The sequence below is a fragment of the Plenodomus lingam genome (genome assembly GCF_022343315.1).
Source record: "Plenodomus lingam strain CAN1 chromosome Unknown contig_7, whole genome shotgun sequence".
Lineage (NCBI taxonomy): Eukaryota > Fungi > Ascomycota > Dothideomycetes > Pleosporales > Leptosphaeriaceae > Plenodomus > Plenodomus lingam.
In genome coordinates, this window is record NW_027093971.1 from 391491 (window position 1) to 413401 (window position 21911).

At 53.7% G+C, this 21911-nt stretch overlaps 11 protein-coding genes across 11 annotated transcripts; 4 read left to right on the forward strand and 7 right to left on the reverse strand.

The window, feature by feature from the left end:
• Positions 1 to 812: 812 nt before the first annotated feature.
• Positions 813 to 1841, reverse strand: IAQ61_009973 (uncharacterized protein; the record flags this gene model as incomplete). Its single annotated transcript, XM_003845229.1, has 1 exon — positions 813 to 1841. One exon carries the CDS (start codon positions 1839 to 1841, stop codon positions 813 to 815), a length of 1029 nt encoding a protein of 342 aa, XP_003845277.1.
• A 1000-nt stretch (positions 1842 to 2841) lies between these two features.
• On the forward strand, positions 2842 to 3213 carry IAQ61_009974 (uncharacterized protein; the record flags this gene model as incomplete). Its single annotated transcript, XM_066098611.1, has 1 exon — positions 2842 to 3213. One exon carries the CDS (start codon positions 2842 to 2844, stop codon positions 3211 to 3213), a length of 372 nt encoding a protein of 123 aa, XP_065951438.1.
• Positions 3214 to 3660: 447 nt separating this feature from the next.
• IAQ61_009975 (uncharacterized protein) lies at positions 3661 to 4323 on the reverse strand (the record flags this gene model as incomplete). The annotated part of the gene is made up of 1 exon (XM_003845228.2): positions 3661 to 4323. The coding sequence occupies one exon, from the start codon at positions 4321 to 4323 to the stop codon at positions 3661 to 3663; it is 663 nt and encodes a 220-aa protein (XP_003845276.2).
• A 67-nt stretch (positions 4324 to 4390) lies between these two features.
• IAQ61_009976 (uncharacterized protein) lies at positions 4391 to 4780 on the reverse strand (the record flags this gene model as incomplete). Its single annotated transcript, XM_066098612.1, has 1 exon — positions 4391 to 4780. One exon carries the CDS (start codon positions 4778 to 4780, stop codon positions 4391 to 4393), a length of 390 nt encoding a protein of 129 aa, XP_065951439.1.
• Positions 4781 to 5737: 957 nt separating this feature from the next.
• On the reverse strand, positions 5738 to 6117 carry IAQ61_009977 (uncharacterized protein; the record flags this gene model as incomplete). The annotated part of the gene is made up of 3 exons (XM_066098613.1): positions 5738 to 5758; positions 5844 to 5953; positions 6027 to 6117. The coding sequence occupies 3 exons, from the start codon at positions 6115 to 6117 to the stop codon at positions 5738 to 5740; spliced, it is 222 nt and encodes a 73-aa protein (XP_065951440.1).
• A 725-nt stretch (positions 6118 to 6842) lies between these two features.
• IAQ61_009978 (uncharacterized protein) lies at positions 6843 to 9003 on the forward strand (the record flags this gene model as incomplete). The annotated part of the gene is made up of 2 exons (XM_003845226.2): positions 6843 to 7208; positions 7261 to 9003. 2 exons carry the CDS (start codon positions 6843 to 6845, stop codon positions 9001 to 9003), a joined length of 2109 nt encoding a protein of 702 aa, XP_003845274.2.
• A 621-nt stretch (positions 9004 to 9624) lies between these two features.
• IAQ61_009979 (uncharacterized protein) lies at positions 9625 to 11955 on the forward strand. Its single transcript, XM_066098614.1, has 4 exons — positions 9625 to 9994; positions 10053 to 10108; positions 10158 to 11217; positions 11276 to 11955. Exons 1-4 carry the CDS (start codon positions 9721 to 9723, stop codon positions 11854 to 11856), a joined length of 1971 nt encoding a protein of 656 aa, XP_065951441.1. The 5' UTR covers positions 9625 to 9720; the 3' UTR covers positions 11857 to 11955.
• Positions 11956 to 12320: 365 nt separating this feature from the next.
• On the reverse strand, positions 12321 to 13583 carry IAQ61_009980 (uncharacterized protein; the record flags this gene model as incomplete). The annotated part of the gene is made up of 2 exons (XM_066098615.1): positions 13185 to 13583; positions 12321 to 13112 (listed from the first exon to the last, which is right to left on the reverse strand). Exons 1-2 carry the CDS (start codon positions 13350 to 13352, stop codon positions 12321 to 12323), a joined length of 960 nt encoding a protein of 319 aa, XP_065951442.1. The 5' UTR covers positions 13353 to 13583.
• A 327-nt stretch (positions 13584 to 13910) lies between these two features.
• On the reverse strand, positions 13911 to 15896 carry IAQ61_009981 (uncharacterized protein; the record flags this gene model as incomplete). The annotated part of the gene is made up of 1 exon (XM_003845223.2): positions 13911 to 15896. One exon carries the CDS (start codon positions 15894 to 15896, stop codon positions 13911 to 13913), a length of 1986 nt encoding a protein of 661 aa, XP_003845271.2.
• Positions 15897 to 18092: 2196 nt separating this feature from the next.
• Positions 18093 to 19464, reverse strand: IAQ61_009982 (uncharacterized protein; the record flags this gene model as incomplete). Its single annotated transcript, XM_003845220.2, has 2 exons — positions 18093 to 19344; positions 19397 to 19464. 2 exons carry the CDS (start codon positions 19462 to 19464, stop codon positions 18093 to 18095), a joined length of 1320 nt encoding a protein of 439 aa, XP_003845268.2.
• Positions 19465 to 20282: 818 nt separating this feature from the next.
• Positions 20283 to 21740, forward strand: IAQ61_009983 (uncharacterized protein; the record flags this gene model as incomplete). Its single annotated transcript, XM_066098616.1, has 6 exons — positions 20283 to 20407; positions 20475 to 20689; positions 21056 to 21131; positions 21364 to 21404; positions 21445 to 21579; positions 21626 to 21740. Exons 1-6 carry the CDS (start codon positions 20321 to 20323, stop codon positions 21738 to 21740), a joined length of 669 nt encoding a protein of 222 aa, XP_065951443.1. The 5' UTR covers positions 20283 to 20320.
• Between the last annotated feature and the right edge of the window lie 171 nt (positions 21741 to 21911).

The window sequence follows — 21911 nt, forward strand, 5'->3', positions numbered from 1 at the left end:
CTGAGGCGGAGCATTGCATGTGTGCTTGTTGGTGGTCGTCTTGTCTGAGCTCTGGCGGCTCTCCCCCGTTGCAGCATTCCGCAAGCTCATGGGCCACCGCCAGCGCTTCCCGGTTTCAGCCTGTCCTGTCTGCCGCCATGACACAACATGGCACAATGCTCGCTCCTCTTGCTGACCTTGCGTACCTACAATCATGACAACAACAACAACATCAACAACACTGTTCTGCATCATCGTCTGCATCAAGTCTGAGCTTCCGCTCTTTTCCCTCGGTGTTCCTACCGCGCTCAAGTGGCTTCAAACAACCACAAGACCGCCTCGTCCCAAGATTCACCGTCTTGCACCCAACCCACTATTCATTTCTTGGCCACATCACACGACGTGCGAAGCAAAAGACAGAAAACTAGCACCCTCCCCCGCTGCTAAACCTCGGCTTAACCACCCGACCGCAAGCTCCTCGGCACTTCTAACAGAGGGCAATGCGTTCCGTCAATCGCACCGTGAACAAGCCACCATGCTCATCTCTTCCCGAGTCTCGGGACTCCCTACTGTCTTGTGAGCTAGGTCATCACAATCGAGAAAGACTGAGCAAATGTACCGGTATCACTGCTTCATTCTACAAGGTAGGTAGGCTAGTTGTACAGACGCCGTTACTTTGCGGACCCCATGCAAGAGACTCGTCACCTTCGCGAAAATCGGTTACCGCCCAGCACTTGACAATGACGATGCAGTCAAACAGGCTGTGCACTCTGCCAAATACCTCATGACAGTTCACGGCACCAACCTCATCCTCTATACAAAAACAAACATCATCAAGTCCACAATCCCCTCCAGCCAGCCTTGCACTTCTGCACAAACCAAGTCTCGTTCGCTGATCCTTGACCGGCCGTGCCAACGCTCTGCCGCTGTGGCGCAGCATATCCCCGTGCTGCGTCCCTCCTCGCCCGTCTTCTTTCTGCTATGCACTTCAGATGCTCTTTGATCTCCATCACCAGCGCGCCATCCAATTCCGGCGGATCTGGTTGCCCTGTGGTAGCCAACAGCTGCCTGAGTGCCTCCGGTGGTAAGATATTGTGCATCATCCTCGCCTCTTTCCCACTCACCTTCTCTGAATCAGCCGCCCTCCATTTCTGCCTATCTTCCTCGCGGCTCATGGCTGCCAATCTCGCATGACTGAATTCAGCACTGATTCCAATGGCCGCCAGGTTCTGGACGAACCAATCCTGAAAGACTGGCTCCGTCATGTTGCACCATGGTGCCGGCAGCGCGCTTTTCGTAATCGTGCAACTGGTGAATACGCCCTTGAGGCAAGGTTGAAAGACAACGGGACCCTCTTTTTGCTGTTGACGTACTCTTGACGTCCTGTGGGCTGGACACCGACGTTCCTCGCACACCTTCTTCCCCTTGAACTCTCCATACTGTGGGTACAACTTCTCTTCTCGCTTCCCTCTCTCGACCACCCAAGTCGGCGGAAATACCTTGCCATCACTCCCGCACCCTTCCTGCATCCCGTGCTGCTCGATTCTCCGGCTCGGCAAGATACCCCGCGGGTCCTTGGAATAGGTCCACATGTTGTGCTCTCTTTCGCCCGTCCACGCTCTGAATTCGGGAGCTGAGCGGGATCGGCAGGCCCTTGGTCTAGACAACGCATCGTCAAGGCTGGTGCTGGCATGGGGTTTCATGGCACAGCCCAAACCGTTGTTGGCTTTCTTCCGGTACAGATTTTGCAGGGCCGAGGCGTAAAGGATGGATACAGAGGAGGGCACAGGCCTTCCTGTTGTTGGAATGCGCTCTGATGGATGAGGGGATTTGTAGTCTTGGCTGGGGTTTGAGGAAGACATTGTGGCAGAGAATGTTGGGGCCCGCTCGACTGGAATCGAGTGTGGGTGGAAGTTGGTCTGATGGAGGCTACAGAGGATATTTGGTTGGACCACAAGAGCGTGTTGGGAATCGCGGTAGGACAGAAGTAGTGAAAGAGTGTGCCCGATTGGACGACCAAGAGAATGCGGCAGATGGCAATGCGATGGACTCGTAGAAGATGGGCTGTCCGAGCAGACGGCCTCTAGCACTGGACAGATGCACAGAAGATATCGTCTACTGAACACACACGAGCAGGCAGAAGACTGCTATTTACGTCCGCCCAACTGAACAAAAAGGAAGAAGAAAAAGTATATTCAAGCGCATTATATTCCTCGACCAAACTAATCCCAGCCAAACCAAACCCAAAGCAAAAATCTTTACTTAATTATGATGCAATGCTGTTGCTTACTTAGGTATTGGGTAGGGACTTTACCACACATTTTTCATGCAGGGTAAGCATTGCTGACGATAGTCCTGGGGTCGTGTGTGACGCGAGCTTAGAATAGTAAGCTCGGCATGGCAATATTCATGTACTGCTGGGTAATGAAGGCAGTCACAAGTATCGTTCTGGTTTCTAGAAAGCCTCGGTTTGTAAGGTTCGTGTGTCTGTGTGGTGGCGCGAGATGAACTTTTTTCTTCTTCTCTCAATCATGTTTGGGATTTGTGTCTGGGTAGTTGGGCAGGTGGTGCCCTAGTGTACCTAGGTAGGTACCGGTACCGATACCAGTACCGCCAACGATGAACCCCATTTCCCGCACCACAGTCCTATTTCAAAGCATAGCAACAGGTCCATCTCCCACACATCCTCTCTCTATCCCGTGCCCGCAAGTCCGCCAAACCCTCAGAAAGCCCATATATTTCCTGGATCAAAAGGAGAGAGGCAGGTGGGTCTGAACCACATGCGGTGCGTGTCAGAAGCGAAGGTTTGGGCAATCTTGGAGGTTGGAACGGTTGGCCGTCTGGACATCATGGTCTCACAGCATGCGTGCGGTGGAAGTCTGCCAGGTGTGCGGACGTCTACCAGAGAATGTGTTCAAGACTACAGAGGGCGGGGTTGCGGTTGTTTGTTCAAGGGACATTATACATGCAACTGCGGCCTCGCAGCTTGCTATAAAAGAGGACGGCAAGGACATTATGCATGAGCGAATGTGGACATGGCATCACCCCCCTTCACAATCCACAAGCACATTCTCAGCAACAAGGGACATGTCCAGCCTCGCTGAAGCTCCAAACATCACCATTGCCTCTTCATCCAGACCCAGACGTTGTAAGAACTTACTTCATTTATTATACAGCTCACCCACACCCACACATGGTCAGGCCCATCTCTCAGATATGAAGAGTAAAAATTGAAATAAGTAAAGATCTAATGCTGCCAAAAAATATACTCCCCGATATGGTAACCCAAGTAAGCAAAGAATAAGTCTGAAAAATGATATCCGCAATGGATGATCAAGGGGGTATCGTCCCACAGCCTGAAGATCGCCCAACACCCAATACTCCAGAGGTAACGCCATTGGTCCAAAAGAGCGAGATATAGTAACAAATCATCTAGCTGCGGCCTGTGTGTCTAGGTCCCACCCTGGGCGCGGTACTTGTACAATGCCTGTGGTAGATAGGTCATGTTGAGACTATGCGCAAACTGATGGCAACGGGGCATGTGTCAGATCTGGCTTGGATATGTATGACAACATGTCGGAATATGAAAGAGACCAAGGGATGACTCACACAATAAGAACACACCAGCGGTAGCGACGCCAGGACCCAAAAAAAATGATTGAAGCATTGGAATCGACGAGTTCAAGCCTGGCTCGATGGCTTCTTGATAGAGCCCTTGGCGGAGACGCGACTCGGGGTGGAAGGGCTCTTTGGAGTCTTGCAATCCCTGGGAGTCCGTGGAGACTTGGAGACGCGAGCCTTTGAAGGAGACTTCTTGGCCTTGCCGGGGATCTTAGGCAAGAACTCCACAGAAGGAACTTGCTCGGTGTCGCCCGCGTCAAGCATTTGTGAGATTATATCGGCAATCTCTCTAACGCCCTCATAGGTCTTGTCCTTGCTGAGCCAGTGATCAAGCTCGCGCAGCACATCAATCGGAGCCTCAAAGTGCTTGCCGACGACGGGAAGAACACACTGTCTGGCCTCCTCGTGTGTCTTGCCGTTGGCTAGTAGGCGAGAGTACAGGTTGAGGCGTGCCTCCTCGGACTTCTTGAAGTGGATGTCGTAGGTGGTGCCGGGGAACTGCTTCTCGATCAGGTCAAACTGACGAAGAATGAGCTCCATCTTGCGGACTTGCCAGCGCGGCTTGTTGTACGTGGCACGCTGGTAGTGTTTGCGGCAGAAGAGGGGCCAGTCTACAATGTCGCGTGTGCAAGCCTTGTTGCGGCCGAAGTGGTCGGAAATCACCTTGCGTGAGAGGTCCTTGGTGTACTGGCCTGTCATGCAACGACCACAAGGATCGTTCATGCAAATAAACTCCCTCTCAGCATCTGGGACATCTATAGCATCGTCTTCAGCGTCACCTATCGGCTGATTAGTCGAGCTCGTGTACCAAGGTCATGGTTCCCTTACCTTCAGGGGTATCATTCATGACATCAGAAGATTCGTCCGTGTGGTCCTCCTCCTTAAACAGAGAGTTTCCATTCGTAACTTGCATGGGTTCATACAAGAGCTCAGAGTGACCATCAGTGTCGACTTCATTGAGCTCCGACATGTTGGTCTCTGAGATGTCAACATGCTCCTCGGTAGAGGTGATGGTCTGTGGAGCTGGAGGGGTAGGAGCCAATGTATCCTGTGTCAATCCTTCAGAAGCTGCAGTAGCTGGAGCTGTGATCAAGTTGGCTACCCTCATGCTGCTACGAATCTGATCCGCCTGATTAGTGGGAGTTGTAGTGGGGGAGTCGGGCTGTTTCAGATTCGGCATAATGATGGGCGGTAGGTAGCAGGAGAGACCGATATTGAATGCAGGGGAGTGAGGCGGTAGGGCCTAGGCGCAGGCAAAAGGACGTAGAGTGTGATAGGCGTAGGGGAAAGGATGTAGAGTATGTGATGGGGCGGGTGGTGGAGAGAACAAGATCTCGAGGCAAGTGAGCGGGGGATCTTATAGCAAGGGTGGCAGTGCGATGGCGGCGGGGCCTCTAGTCAGAGGTGAATGAGTGTCTAGGTGACAGTGCTCCGTTTGGACCTTTACGTGACCAAGTCACCGTCACCGCAGCATGGAAGGGAAGTCCCGTCGAGGCTGGCTCTAGCACGTAGTTGATTTGAATGCGATAGCGTGTGAAGCGTACGCCGATCAGCCACCGCTTCAGCCTTGTTTCTTCAATCAGCAGCCTGACAATGAGACAATGGGCAGCCTGACAATAGGACAACGGGCACCAATGGCCAGTTTGTGTGTTGCACGAGCAGCCTGTTGAGCTTCCAGATCGGCCGCCAAGGCTAGCGTTTGCGCGTGCTCAGGTCCGACAAGCTCCCTCGAGCGGTTGGTGAGGGGGGCAATGGAGCAGGAACAATGCTAGCGCCGACATGCGAGCCACAGTCAGACTGCAAGATGCGGGGAAAAGAGAGTGGTTACAATCACAGCGGGTGGGGCTCGTCATTTGCCTGTACCAATCGACATCAAACAGCGCAGGCAAGGCCAGGGAAATCAAGGGGGACAAACGCGTGCTGATAGCGGAGAAATACAAGAGGTGGCCCAGTCTGTCGCTGGATTCGAGCTGGATGAGCGAGATGAGCAAGAGTGTTTCAGGCCCGGGCGCTCGTAGGCTGGTCGGACACGTGCAGAGTGACGAAAAGAAGTGCGAGCCAATGATGAAGAAAGGACTCTTGGGGCAAAGCAAATGACAGCTTCTGATCCTGATGACTGGAGAGTCATGATGGGCCATTACGAGGATTTACAATCTGGCTATCGTGTCGTGAGCAGGCTGCTGCGGCCAGCTCTTTCGTGGAAGTGAAAAGAGGTGTAATGGATCGAAAGGCATGCGGCGTACCCATTTGCTTGCTGAAAATGACAGACCATGGTCAATCGAGTCGTCGCCCTCCATAATCACTCGTACGACTGATTGTTGGCCAGGTACCGTGAAGCCAGCTCGTACCAACACTGCCATTTCTCAGTTCTCAGACATACCGCTCTCACCAGCATAACCACAACAGCATTTGCATGGAATACGCACACAAGGCAGATACTATCGCCAGACATGTGGGATTTGGAGAAGGCTGCCACGGTGATTTTCCATTTCTCTGTCGCTGCTCCTTAAGATGCATCTCACAGCGAACACACGTGGATAGGCAAGACAGCTTCACTAGCTTCCAAGGGACATGTTGAGTCGATGCCAGCCATAAGGAGCAGACACATGCAGAATGTAGAGCGAGCAGAGGTTACACTGCGCCGATGGAAGGTTACCGTAGTAACATGGATGGGAGACGGGATGAGGAGACGCTACAGAGTGTTGGTGGTGGTTGTGGTGTGGACCGTGGTGGTTGGATGTGGGCTTAGTCACCAGGGTATCGGGATAATCTATCTCCGATACGCCCACGGGCGGCAGCAGCACGTGACATGGATAGGTTCTGGGCTGGGCACCCTGTACCCTGGCGTAGCGGCAAGCCAGCGTGAGGAGCTCCCGTCCTGTCTGTCGGCCTCTTCTGCTTCTGCTTCTTCTTCTTCTTCTTCTTCTTCTACTTCTAGTACTACTACTAGTACTACTCATACTACTACTATACTACTACTATGTACTAGTGCTACTCCTACTCCTACTCCTACTTCTACTTCTTCTTGCGCCTTGGTCCTGGGCAACGCGCAAAGCGCAACTTCTTGCAGCAAACGTGAACGTCTGTTTATCGCTTGAGATGCCCTCACACGTCACTGCTACTCCGCGCACCCAATCCACCTTGGCACATTCTCGCTGAGTGCTTTCCCGAAGCTGCCCGCTCCTTTCTCTCCGGCCCACGGCAGCCAGCCAGTACACTCACCGCGGCGCGAGCCAGCGACCATGCCTCCGACTACGGCCACCCGAACGTCTACACGCCAGGGCCGGGCAACGGTACGGCCTACCAATTACTACGCGCGCACGTTTGCCGGCAGACTCGCTGCCAGCGGCATGGAGCAGACGCCAGAATCCTCCAACAGCGCGCCTGGCTTCCTGCCGGCCCTCACACACTTCACCGGTGCTGTCGATGCCTTCCCCAAGGAGATGATCAAGCATTTCTCCATGTTCAAAGAAGTCGAGGCCAAACTGCACGATCCCGAGCATATGCTCAAGGAGCTGCTCGATGAGATTGCCGAGCAACCCGTCACAACCAAAGCACAGCTGGCAGCCGCTGAGCAGAACGCCGTTGAGACAGAAAACATGGCCACTGTAAGCCCAGAAACGCCGCTCTGTACAAGCATCATTAGCTCACATCCGCTAGCTCTTCCCTCCCAAGCCTGACAGTATCCTGCCCGACCGCCAGGCCATTATGCACAAGCGCCAGCTCTTCTTTCGCCTGCGCATGCTCATCGCGAATATGCTCCCAACACTAGACGAGAAGCTGGTGGTGCTGCAGGGTGCAAAGTCCACCAAGGAAAAGGGCCTCATGCGCATGCATCATTCTTTCGCCCACCTCGACACCGAGATCAGCGAAGAAGCCCGATATGGTAGTCTTACGCATTGGGCGTACGCAGACAAAGAGGAAAAGAAGAAGGGGGGCCCTTCGCATGAGCGACAGAGGCGCGAGGTGGCGGCTGCCAACAATCTGGCTGCGGCAGCTCAACATGTGCATGACGTCGACTCAATTGCAGCTAAAAGTGAAGCGCGACGCGAGGCAGTACAGGCGAACAAGCGCAGTCGACACCAGCAGGTCGATTCAGACTTTGACGACCGGCCCGCCAAGAAGCCGCAGAAGAGAAAGCCTGTACCTGCAGACGCGACTGCAACCGACAATCGGCACATCGGCTTGGGAATCTCGCACAATGGCGCAGGCCTGCATGGGAAGCGAAAGAAGACTGAAAAGGCAGCCTCTGCTGCTGCTGCGGCGGCGGCGGCGGCGCCAGCAGCAGCGCCACTGATGGAGCGCTCCCTGAGCAGCGCCGTAAAGGCTACAGGTACAGTTGGGCGGGCTGGATCAAGTCCAAGAGGAACCCCAGCTCCAGAGAATGCTCCAGCTGCCAAGCGGAAACCGCGAGCAGCTCCTGTCCCAGCTCAGCGCAAGAATCAGTTCCCAACTCATTCGCCGCCGCCGACGTCATCACCGCTCGCAGCTAGCTTCGCCATCAATAAAGCAACGTCTGGAGTATCGGATCGTCCGTTGTCCGCCCGTGCTAGGAAGAACTCGATAGCAACTTCTGTCACGTCTGGGAATACCCAAGAGACCTCCAATGCTCGTAGACCCTCATCTGCACATTCTGTAGAGCAAGCTGCCAGCAGCAATGCCATTACCGAACTTGAGCAAGCCGCCGGTATAGTGCGCAATACCGAATCAGCCAAGGATACAACGGTATTAAAGGATGGCGTAGACGCATCACAACTATTTGATACGTCGGCCATGAAGCTGGAAGATTTGGGCCACCCAGAGGTTGAGCCTATGGATATCGACATGCCTACTTTAATACCAGGTTCTGCTAAAACAGGGAGGGCCTCCAAGACTGGCACCCCTGTCGCTGGAGCCTTCCCCGATGTACCCATGGTGCGCAGTCGCAGCACGCGCAACGGAAACAACGGCAATTCAAACTCAAATGCATCGTCAGAGAACAACAGTACTACTACAGGAGTAGTGTCGAAGCGTAGCAGTAAGAAGATCGCACAGACTACATCGAATGCACCGCTTGCTTCGCCAGCACTGAAGACCACGCCGAACGTCAAGTCGAATCCTCCATCGTCCGTGGCTAGCTCCAATGCCCAGGAACAAGATTATCAAGAAGCCGAGGCGGAGGCGGAAATCGAGTCGGACGACGACGGCGATGAACCGCGATATTGCTATTGCAACGAAGTGTCGTACGGCAACATGATCGCCTGCGATAATGATGACTGCCCACGGGAATGGTTCCATCTGGCCTGTGTACATCTTGAAAAAGCGCCTACTGGCAGAACGAAATGGTTCTGCAGTGACGAGTGCAAAGATGTGCACACCAAGGCCAAGGCGAAAGGGGGTCGACCTGGAAGCAGTCGACAATAGGAATTAGGAAGGAGTTCAAGGCGTACCGGGACGGGTCCAGCGGGTGCTGGGTCTAGGCCAGGTCCTGTGGGGAAGGGCAAGGCTAGGCTAAATCTTTGGGATGGTTGGAATGCACTCTGAGGCTTCTTCCGGATTGCTTTCTGGGTCTGCGGATTTTGCGGCGCATTGGGACTCTGGGTACGGCGTGAGACTGCTGGTCATGGTGCGTGTGTGTATGTGGCATAGCCGAGTTATGTTTTTAGGAGCGGCATCTCGGCGCCTTGTCGAAGAATGGAGTGCTTGTATCGATGAGGGCATTTAAAATGCCGACTTTTGCATGGCTGTCTTTTGCGCCTCTCAAAACGAAAAATCGCATCTCTTTATCTCTATCTTCGCTGGTCAGCTTGGCCAGCCACAACACGGTTTGCACTGAGCCGTTGCGAGGATGCATTATGATCTAGAAAGGACGTGGGATCTTGAAGGTGATGTCGGTGAAGCGTGTTGACTAGGAATGCCGTCACAGAGGCTTCAATTGACTTGTAAAAACTCCATGACGATTGGTCACAGCTGTACCACAGAGCCCAGGGGGTATGCGCTGGACCCTGAAGATCCATGTAGCCATAAGTGTACACACACACCGCTTTAAAACACGAAACACAATCGCAGCTGGTTGTCTTCTTTCTCATTCTCTCAATTATCCAGTTTTCATGCTTGTTCCTCTATAGGCTTCATTTACAGATGGCGCCAACAGATGTTCCTTCAGCAGAAGAGCAGCTCATCTGCGAACCTCAAGGCGGGGCGCCCAACACCCCACCCGATTTACGCTTTCTACACTATAACGATGTGTACCACGTCGAAGCTGGATCACGGGAGCCAGTGGGTGGCTATGCAAGGTTTCAAACTCTTGTAAATTACTACAGAGACGATGCGAGGTTTCAAGACCAGACAAAACTCCTCACTTTCTTTTCTGGTGACGCGTTCAACCCCAGTATTGAGAGCAGTATAACGAAGGGTCGGTGAGCCAACCACTTGTGGAGTTGGTGTGATGGAAGGACTGACAAGAGCACCAGGAAGCCACATGGTCCCCGTGCTGAACAACATTGGCACCGACGTCTCTTGCGTTGGAGTACGTAGTGTCGCCACACGAGTCCAACGACGGCTAACAGCCAAGCCAGAACCATGACCTCGACTTTGGTGTACGACAATATCGATACCTCACGGGAAAGTGCAAGTTCCCGTGGCTTCTTGCGAACGTTCTCGATCCCGCGCTCGGCGACGGCGTGCCGCTTGGAAATGCGAAGAAGACGATTATGCTTACTGCATCGAACGGGCTCAAAGTCGGCGTCATCGGGCTCGCTGAGCGAGAGTGGCTGGACACAATCAACGCTCTGCCGCCGGATATCATCTACCAGAGTGCTTCAGCAACGGCCAAGGAGCTCATACCCGGGTTGAAGGAGCAGGGCGCGGACATCATCGTCTGTGTGTCGCATCAGAGGGAGCCTAATGACAACAAGCTGGCAACACAAGTGGGCGGCGATTACATTGACATCATTCTTGGTGGACATGATCACTACTACTCCTATAGCTTGATCAATGGCACGCAGGTATTACGGTCCGGCACCGATTTCAAACAACTCTCACACATTGAGGCATGGAAGAAATCAGAAGGCAAAGGCTGGGATTTCAGGATCGTTAGACGCGATGTTGTTGGCAGTATACCACAGGATCCACGAGCCATGGCCTTGGTGGAGGAACAGACACGGGAGATTAGGAAGCGGTTGGATAAGCCTGTTGGATACACTGCCGCACCACTCGACGCCAGATTCACCACTGTCCGAACCAAGGAATCAAACATTGGCAATTTTGTATGCGATCTAATGAGATACTACTACTCGGCCGACTGTTGCATCATGGCTGCGGGAACGATACGCGGTGATCAGATCTACCCGCCAGGATTGCTGAAGCTCAAGGACATTGTCAACTGTTTCCCTTTTGAAGACCCTGTAGTGGTATTGAAGGTCACTGGCAAGGCCATTCGGGAAGCGCTGGAGAATGGTGTGAGCAACTATCCTGCACTAGAGGGACGGTTCCCCCAGGTCTCCAACATCACATTCGAGGTCGACTACTCCAAACCGCCCATGCAGAGGATCCAGAACGTCACGGTGGGAACCGAGCCATTAGATGACAACCTGGAGTTTGTACTGGCCACCCGCGGATACATGGGTCGGGGAAAAGGTACGTCTCGACAGCCCGTTCAGCCATTGGCAATGCACAAAACTGACACCCTCCACAGACGGCTACACCTCGCTCCTCATCGAAGAAGAAGGTGGCGTAGCAAAAGAAATCGTCTCGGAAGAAAACGGCGTCCTCATCTCCACCATACTCCGCCAATACTTCATGTCCCTCAAAGTCCTCGGCAAATGGAAGCGATGGGGCGCATCCATGAACAACAAATTCGTCTCCATCCAAACCAGCCTCCAGAAAAACCACCAACACACCTTCCATGAACCATCTCCCACCTCTCCCACCTCGGGTCGTGCCCTCCCCCCACAACACCCCACCCTCGCCAATGTTGTCCTCATGCATAAGCGAGACGCAAGCGCCCACGCAAGTGAGAGCGAGGACCCAGATGTCGATGAAGACGAAGACGATGGGCCCATGCTGGACTCTCGAGTCCCGATTCAGTTCAACGAGCGCGAGTTGGAAGTCATACGGCGCGTCATGAGGAAGTGGTGGCGTGTGGCTGGGCTCAAGGGTGCGTCAAATCCGTGTGATGAGCTTGGCGGCGGCGAGTTCCAGGTCAACTGGACAAAGGCTATCGCCCCGCGGTTGGAGGGTAGGATTAGGGAGGTTGGAATGGGTGCCAAGGCGTGATGATGGTAAAGAAATAGTGGTGGACATGTAGATGATAGAATAGAATAGGATGGGATTGATGACCTCACGACTGCTCTGATCATCTGTCTTCATCATCACTTTTGACTTTCAACCCATGCCCGTCCGTCCCATCCCTTCTCCCGTCTCAAATAAAGTCATTCCAAACTCACCAATGCGTTCCCTCACTGTGTCAATTACGCCTCTTTCCTCAAATCACAATGTACATATTCTATCTTCATAAACTCATGAGATGGACGCAGATGTGCCTGATGTGGAGATGAGACGGCGCATTTATCATTGTATGAGATAGCATGTGATGACGCGTAGATCACCCATACATGGCTCATCATTCTCTCCCTCGATTCTCTCCCTCGAGCAGGACAAAATACCACATCCAAATCCTCAAAAAAATAAACGCTCTATACCCTAGCCCAACAAAAAATAAGCAGGCTGTCACACCCCATCTAACCTCTCCCCCTAAACTGCTCAGCCACCATATCCCCCAAGGTCCTCCTCTGCCTCGTCGCCCCGCCCGTCTCCCCGGCCAAAATCCCCGTCGCCAGCCCCGCCGCCGCCCCGCCACTTCCCTCCCTTTCCCGCTCTGCATCTAACCGCGCCCTTAACCCCTCAAACTCCTTCTTCTTCTCCTCCTCGCCCACCACCCATGCGGGCACGCGCCAGCGCGCGGCGCCAGGCAGCAAGTCGCGCCGATAGGCTGTGCCGACGGCCCAGCCGATGGCCGCCGCGAGCAGCGAGCCTGGGAATTGCGAGAATGCGAGTTGGAGCGGGGGCAGGTAGGAGAGGGACTTTGAGGTTAGTGTGAGGCTGTGTTGCCAGAGGCGCGAGGCGGCACGTGTGTGAGATTGCGGGTGTGAGGATGATGGTGGGGATTGCGCCGAGGGTGCTGCTGCTGCCCAGGGCGAAATCTTGTAGCGGTATGTATAGGGAATTGCGGCGTAGTAGTTTGCGAGGAGGGCGAAGAGGATGGCGGTCGGGCCGGCGGGGAGGTAATTTATATGGCCCAAGGTGAGGGGACGGAGGAAGAAAGTGAGGAGGAGAGGGGGAAGGAGGGTGGTGTAGGGGAGTGTGACGACGAGGAACGACTGTTGTTGTTGATCTGTTAGTTGGTGGATTGTGAGAATGGGATTGAAATGACTTGCAGCGAACTTCCTACTCCCCCACAGCCGCTCAACAACCCTGAGCTGATAAAACGTCAAAACGCCAAACAGTACTTCCGTAGAATTCGTATAGCAAACCTGCCCATGGATTAATCAGCATTAGCATCCATACGTTCCCAATATCAAACCCCCACCCCCAAAAAAACTCACCTGCCACGTAACCCCTCTCCAAAACTGCCCATAACCCCAAAAATGCGGCACTACCAAGATCGGAAAATAATATCTTGTATCCGTCACCGTCGCCAGCAGCGCGCCAATTACGAGGCCAAAGACGAGGAACTGGGAGACGGGCGCATGCGTGAAGCCCGAGGAGATCATACTCGTTGCTTTGATTGTGTTGATGTTGTTGTTCGGTGGGGAGAAGCAGCGGTGCGCATGGTCTGCGGGGAGGAATTGTTTTGGAATGGAGAACACTTGAGAGGGGGGGGCGGATGCCTGGCTGAACCAGTTCGTGGTGTTTGCGCACGCCTTGTGAATGGGAGCGGAGCGGAGCTAGGGGGCGGGAGGTGCCACGGTTGCGATTGGATGGTGTCACGTGGGGGGGTTCCTGACTTGGGCTGCCTATGTAGCCCTAGTAGGTGCCTATGCTCTGGAGGCTGCATTACATTTCAACTTCAGATGTAGAAATCATGTTGGTTATTTTGGATTCACTAATACTACAACTGCTGCTAGTGGGGTGGGCCTTGATGGCCAAAAAGTCCCAGTCTAACCAAGAGAAAACAAAAAGCCTCCCAAAAATGGTATCTCTTGCGGGAGTTTGCCTGCCCTCTTACCCAGCCCAGAATAGAAAAGCCCACTCCTGGAGAGGGCCATGCATAAAGAGTGCGAAACAAGGAGAGAAAAGCGTAAAAGGACTGTTGTGCAATGGCCATCGTCTTAGGCCTGCCGACGAGTACTACTAATTTTATTCCTCGCCTTGCGCATGAAGGTCTCCACATTCTCGCCCGGATTGAAGAGAAAGTCGCGCTCTTCACGTGGCAGGGTAGATGTGGAGCGACTCTGGCTCTCGGTGGAGACGGTCCCAGGTGCAAGCGATGGGGCCTTCCTATGCCGTCTCTGGTGAGCAAACGTACCAGTGCTCATCCTTGAACAGCCATGTATTGATTGGTGCAAGGCCGTGCGAGGCTGTGGTGTGACGGGGGAGCTCGTGATTTGCTCTACGTTCCGCCACCATCGGTCTCTATCCTCTCGTGGGTCGTATTCCGAAGTCAGGTCAGCTGTGGATAGAGCAGGATTGATAGGAGGTGGAACCGTAGGTGCCCGAAGAGGAGCTGAGTCTTGTTCTTCCACTTCGACTGCGTCGCTGGAGGTTTGCATGTCACGGTCAGATTGATGCCGGCGACATGGGCTGTGACGCGGGAACTGTTCATTGAAATTGCTCGTGTTCGCATACTTGCTGCTAACGCGTGATGGTACGGACGGCGAAGCTTCTGGGACGGATGGTTGAGAATTGGCGACGCCACCAGTATTGGATGGGTCGATAGGCTGGCTCGACTTTGCGGGTAAATCATGGGAGGTTTTGCTTCGCATGGCTCTATCCGGACGATACAGACCTCTTAGACCATCAGCATGTGACGTCGCACGCGGGTGGGATTTGGTATCTGAAAGTGGTGGGGATTGCAAAGCTTCGTCTAGTATATCTTGCGGCACAACATGTCGACTCTGACGGTCAAGTCCAGGCACAGCCTGAGCAGCTCTTGGTGGAGCTTCAACAAGATCCTGCTCTGCCAGTTCTTGCTTTTCTTGATACACAGCTGGAATCTGTGGGACAGCAGGTGGTGGAGAAGGTGATCTAATAGCCAAAGCCGCCAGTGATGCTGCCGACATGCGCTTCACCAGGTCTCGTGCGGACTTTCTACGGTCCTCTGTCAAATCAAGGAACTTCTTGGACCGCTCCGAGGGAGTGAAAGAGATGCTGGACGCATTATCAGGCTTAACGCGAGGCGAATCCGGCTGACTATAGTAATCAGAGTCGAAGTGACTGGTCGAAGGGCGTGATTCGTCGACGCTGAAGACACGTGATGGGTATCGAGACGTGCCATCGACAAGCGTGCCTGTGGGAGAAGCAGTTTCTAGAGCGCCCACTCGCTCCTTGAGCGACTTGAGCTCAGTGGTGAGTAGATTCTTATCTTCTTCCAACTTGATGATGTACATGACAGCCTCATCAATTGCTGATTCCTGGCTCTGCCATAGATCCTCATTCTGCTTGGAGAGGGCGCTAAGTTGCTTGTTGGATTCAGCAAGCTCGTCGTTGTGTTGGCGGATCACGTCATGAGCGTCCATGAGACGATCAAGTTGCTCTACCACATGCTCAAGCTTGGTCTTGAGACTGTCGTTTTCGACTGCAAGTTCATAATTGAACTCTTCCAATGGTTCCAGCCGCTCGATTCGCTCTTTCGCCTTGGTCATGCCATGTTGTAGCTCCGAATTGCTCTTCTTGAGAAGCTCTACTCGCATATTGGATGTCATGAGATTATCTTTGAGTCGCTCGATTTCAACAGTCAGCTCACGATTCGTCTTCGAACGAGGCGGGCCCATATCACTGGGTCTTCGCCGTCGTATCGGCGACACAGGCGCGGTTTGTTCTTCGGAAAGTGCAAATTCCGCAAACGCATCAGGGGAGGAGTCTGGTGTCGAAACCGTGGTAGACCGCGAACTGAATGAAGGTGGTGGGCGTGCTTCAAGGGGGGAGGGTGTAGGTGTATGTTGTGCTCTCCGTGCCTGCAACGCGTTGCGCAGGAGCTCCGACTTGGGTGCCATGGTCACAGAGCCAATTCGTGTGGCTGGCGGTCTTGCCTGATCTGGAGTATGTGGTCGCTGAGGTGAAGGCCAGGGGGCGTCAAGTGATGGTGAGGCCGACATGGTTGGGCGAAGATGCGATGCAGAGACTAGGATACGGTAGGGGCTGGACAGCAGAAGATAATATTATGAGGTAGACAAGATGGCCAATTGCTCTGTCGAGACACACAGCAACGTCTCTTTGTTCTCGCTTTCACAATGCCTAAGCCATGCGATAATGAAGTGGTGAGTGGTGAGTTGTGTTCACACCCTCCCACAATGTATGGCTCAGCCGTGTCCCGAAGCCCAGTCACGCGACAGCAGACGATTGACAGTGTGTATCCTGTTCGTCCTCACGTAGGAGGGGTAGAATGGGAAGTGAGCCTCGTGTGAGGGTTGTGTGATGTCTGCGCAGCCGGCGAAGGCACGTTGGCGACCTTAGTCCAGGGGAGCGTTGCAGGCGTCGCGTGCGAAGACGGGAGGGAAATCGCTCGAGAGAGGATCAGTTTTGGGGTCCATGTCTTGCGCGCAAAGGGCGTTGCGTCGGGGACGGCTATCGAACAATTGCTTCGCTTGTGAGCGTTTCCAACTGGGGAATGAGGTGGCGCAGGATCAACAGGCGGTCAGAATGGAGAAAGTACGGTTATTACTGTGTAGGGGGTATGTAATTGTATATTGGGTCGCTAGAGCAATGCACCGGATTGCACTCTGCACGTGACCTTATCGGCTGCCTTTCCCTCTGCCCTGGTCCAGGAGGCGCTGCCCTACGGTACTTGACAACTTGGGCGAGCCACACAAAGACTAAGCAAGCGAGGAGTAGCAACTGTAGCAGCAGCAGCAGCAGTAGGGCTGGCAAGATTGTTCAAACTTTCTCCAAGGCTTAGCAAGCCCAAGGGGGGAAAGGGGCGGGGGGTGGGGGGGGGGGGGCGGAAGGAAGTGAAAGAGGTAAAAGAGGAGAGAGTGATGAAGTTTGAGGCATGCTCGGGTCGGGCAGCAGTTGTGGGTCTCGCCATGGGAGGGAAGGGCCCGGGGCGGTGGAGGAAGGTGGGGGAGGGCGGGCGGCCAAGGGTGGCCCAAAGCGGGCAAGCGAGAAAAGGGGGCCCAAGAGCGGGACACAGCGGGACAAGCTACGGGCGACATCTGGAAGCTCCAGGGGCAGCACGTGAGCAGTGGTCGCGATGCCGGACAGCATGCCATGTACAGTAGCCATGTACACCATGTACAGTAATACAGATTGGGCTGATATCGTCCCACAGCTCATCTCCTGTCTTGGTCTCTCTGCTGTGTGAGTGTGTGTATATGAGGGTAGGTATCCGGCATCGGGCATGGCTGCAGACCTCGTGCAGTGTACATGGGCTTCCCTCATCAGAACATCGGTACATTGTAGGAGTCAAGACGAGCAGAGGAGAACATGCATGGCGCTGCTGTTGGCATGGCCTAGTTGGAAATCACGAGGCCTAATATGCCATGCTCTTGTCCAGCGCCATAATCCGCCCAACATCATACTACTCTTTGCTCATGTTCCTGTTCATGCTCATAGTCATGCTCATGCTCATGCTCATGATGCGGATGCGGGGCATGTTATGGCGCCTACAAATATCCCTTATACGGTATACTGCAATGCCTTGGATCAAGCATGCATCCTTCGTGACCCTTTGTGCGACCTCGTCTCCATGCAAACTCGACTCTCCTTTCCAGCCCATGCACGTCCCCTTGATCATGGTCACCATGCCCAAATGCTGTTCTAACAGGTTGCTTAAACTTGGGTGAAGAGAATGAAAAGAGAGAGAGAGGGAGAGAGGCAAAGAGAGAGGGGGGGGGAGGGTGAGAGAGTGTGAGAGAGTGAGAGTGTGAGAGAGTGAGAGTGTGAGAGAGTGAGAGTGTGAGAGAGTGAGAGTGTGAGAGTGTGAGAGTGTGAGAGTGTGAGAGTGTGAGAGTGAGAGAGTGAGAGTGAGAGAGAGGGGGATAGAGAGAGGGGGGGATAGAGACAGAGGGAGAGAGGGAAGAAAAAAGGAATCGGTCAGTCCCCCGGGCCGTTGTCGGCATTCTCCGTAACTTGGCGAAGACGTTGCTACCCATCTGGCCGTGAGACTATTGTCCACAAGCCTCGAGACTAGCACCAATCGATATCGTGAGATTTTCTACCCATTCGCCCTCCAAATATCCGACCATGGCCATGGATCCCTAGCCTTGATTCGCCCCGGATGCATGCGCATCCATAGCCCACCCGCGGAGATCTTTGCTCCAAAATGCAGGTGGCGCGCAAACTAGAAACGGGTGTTACGATTCCATCTCAACGGCAATCCCAGCTACACGTAGCCGCTCTTCCCATTCCCTCCGGAACCTTTCCATTTCCTCCCAACACTTCTGGCCAATCTGCAAAAACCTCTCTTGGTTTTCTTGACTGACGTCTTGTGCATACGGATCACGGCCACTTGTCCTCGTCTCGCCAAGTCTGCCACCCCAGCCCCAACCTGCGACCTCAGTACGTTCAACACGCTCTCGGCCCCAAACGTCAGTCGCACTACCCCATTTGCCTACCCCATCCTTGCCCTCCATACTGTCTAGTGTGCTCTGTTTCGCGAGAGCCAGCCACACCATGGCCGTCGCCCCTTTGGCAGCCGTGACCGGGTGCCATTGGCTACCGAGCCAGCGGGCTATGTAGAAGGCGGTGAACATGAGGTATTCGAGGATGACGGGGAGGGCGATGATTGATGTGCCGCAGATGCCAGGGTGGCTGGTGTAAATCCTCGGACTGCTAGTCTTCTCGCTATCGTGCGCGCCGTCGAAATAGTGTGCTACCAAGTCAGCTGTAGAGGGGAGCCTCGAGCAGATGGCCATGACATCGGTCAGTCGCTTCGACGATTCGTACGGTGCGTGCGATGCAAGACCCTGCAGGTCATTGATATCAAACATATGATCATATGCTTCCAAGCTGCTAACCCATATCAATCTGCCTCTTGTGTGTTCATTTCTTGGGTGCTTTGCGAGCAAAGGAGCTAGGTAGTGGCCCAGGAGATAATGCCCAAAGAAGTTGGCACAGAAGACTTCGCCGAGAGGAGGCTCCTCTACCCTCTTGTCTGCAGGTATCTGCGGCTTTGCAACCCGGCCAACGCCTGCAAGCTTGAACGTAGGCCAAGTCACAGCGCTCTTCCAGCCGGTGAGGATGGTCCATATAGCAAGCGGCCAATTGATGCCCGTCCAGCCGCCTATACCTGCATTACAGACGACGACGTCGAGCTTAGGAGTCGTCTCGCGGAGTTTCTTGCAGAGCTTCTGCACCGACACCAAGCTCAACAGATCCAATCGCTCCTGACGAAAGTACACGCGTCGCTGCAGCACCTGCGAGATGCCTGGAAGTATGCGTTCATGGCTGCTGATCACCGTGCGCAGGTGCTTTTCTAGGGTTTCGATCGTCGCGTCGCCCTTGCGTCTGTCTCGCGTTGTGATGATGAGGACAAGCGACTCGGATTGGGGGCGCGTCTGGAGGAACTCATCAATCAGGCGAGTGCCAATGGCAAGGCCCAGTCCGCTGTACCATGGTCAATTGGGAAGCTGCGGTACGAATAGACGGAAGAAACTACCTGTTAGCGCCCGTGACAAGCACATAGAAGCCATTATCAGGTGTGGCTATGTTTTCCCTTGGAGACATATTTTTGTGGCGACTACAAGGAGAAGGATGATGGCGCGCATCCCGACTGCCCGTCACTGATGCTGTCCCTGAATTCGCTTCTCAGAAAGACGCATGGGGAGGGGGGAGACAGCCAATCAGAATATACCATGGCTGCCGCTTTATCATTGGTGGGCGCATCTCCACACTTAATCCATCCCAGCCATGGATGCTGACAAAGCACCAACTCTGCACGCGACACGGTAAGCATGGTGCAGCGTACTCTATATAGTACACAAGTACCTGTGTACAACATACAGGTACTACCATGTACTCTCTACCGCTGGTTGGGTCATAACACCCATAAATGAGTACGTGGCTATACAGCGGTACGGTCATAAATCACCTAGATACCATACCCTATGTGGTTCTCTTAACTGCTTCACAGCTCTTGGGCCTTGGCTGATCGAAGCACGACCCACCGGCACAATTCAGCTCCTGTATCGGTACATGTATACCAAGATGCCGCCTTGGTATCTTGTCTGCAAGGTACCTGGTGTGACGACTGAGAGCCTGCGACTTCACCCTCGTCCTGTCACCGCTAGGCCAAGCTACCTTGACTCTTTTTGAGCCTGTCCCGCACCACGGCCAGAAGTCAAGGTGCATCCAAAATGGCCACCAACACCATACCACCATGCGTGCCGATTTGTCATGATTACCTGTACAAATACTGCCTGCCTGTATAATATCCTACACCATGTACCCCGACGCCTATCCCAATATGTGCCTGACAATGTCCACGATCCTTGGGCTAATCACATCATCGCCGGGCCCTTCACCGACTCTTCGATGCTCTCCAGCACTCTCCGAAGCCGAAGATGATCGTAAGGCTGCGGCGATGAGCCTCGGTACGGTACTACCGTGTATCCCCACCAATTTGCTGTACAGCGAGACCCTTGGAGGTCCGACAACATGGCTACCTTGTGTACGTCGGTGTGTGCGTCGGCTGTAGAGTAGTAGACCGTTCTTGCGCGGGCGTATTTTTTCCACAGAGCATTTCAGACACCAAATTTTCGCTTCTGAACCAGTGTACTGTCGATTTGTTAGCCTTCGGCCCTCCCCTGGTCCGATTACGCGGTCCCGAACCGTTGACCATGGCGTATCATCTCAAGCTTCCTCACCGACTAATTGTGTTGATGTCCCTAGACTCTAGAATGGACCAACCCTCTGCAGGCAAGATACACCACGAATGTCTTGGGACAAGCCAGTACGTAACGGCACACGAGCCCCAAATGATGGGAATGAAGCCATCAAGGCCGACAAAGGACCGCTCTTTCGCTGAGCATGGAAGCTAGTTCGCGAGTTAACCAAGTGGAATGCGGAGAGCAGACCGCCCCAACTATGGTGACGGGACGGGCGAGAAATCATGTTTGTAGTCCGATTGTGGGCCAGGTAGATAGAGTCTGGGCTGGGGAAAGCATATCATGTTGAAACCTGAGTCGATTTCCGCGTATGCACGTCAACATGCACGTCATGCGTTCAAACTTTAACCTGCGTTTCAGCCACACTGACGGACGTCGCGCATTTCCTTCCGCCCAAATCCGGTGTCTTCGTGGTGTTACTACGTCAAAAGTTGTCGGAAATATGCGGCCGCTACTTATATCCTGGAGCGAAAGTTCTTCAAGTGTAGAAATTCGACGCGGTCGATGGTAAGCTCCCCGTGTCCCGGAACTCAGTGTTAACTTCCCATGCCTCCGGGGAATTTCCATCTGATCGGTGAGATCGTTGTTTGAACGTTTTCCGGGCTATGCCGCTCTACTGTGTAAGCTCCCAATCACCACCTAGGCGAGTTAGAAGATTCACATGGGTGTTTAACAAATTACTATGTACGAAACTGCCACAGCCGAGTAAACACAGTCTGTACGTACTTACACTACACAGTCGGACCGACATCATTCACCGTACGTACTACCTATGCATAAGTAAGCAAGAGAAAATATGAGTGGTTCGTGGTACTGACAGTTCGGTCCGTGCCGGTGCCGCTGAGGTGGATCTTCAGCCATCAGAGCCATCAGCCATAATGCATGTACCGGGTCTGCCCAACTGGGGCAGCAATCTCCGCTTTAGAAAGACTACCCTCAACATCGCCCAGGCCAGGTGCGCTTTCTCATCAGGTTAGATGATCATGCAAGGCACTAACAAGCGCCGAAGCTGGCCGGGACTATCGGCACGATTGTCGTCAAAAAAGAGTATTTCGTGGTCTGATCGAACAGTCGATTGACGGGCTCAAGAGAGCTTCAGAAAAAAAGCAAAAGTGAATGCATTGGCTTCGTTTCACAAGGGGATATCGGGGAGACAAAGGCGCGGTTCGGTTCGTTCATACCGTGGGCAGTGTCATAGTGGCTCTCAATATCATACACCTGGCAAGCTTTAGCCCTCTGGGGTGGGGAGATCAACCCACTGCTAAGCTTTAGGATGCAAGAAAACGC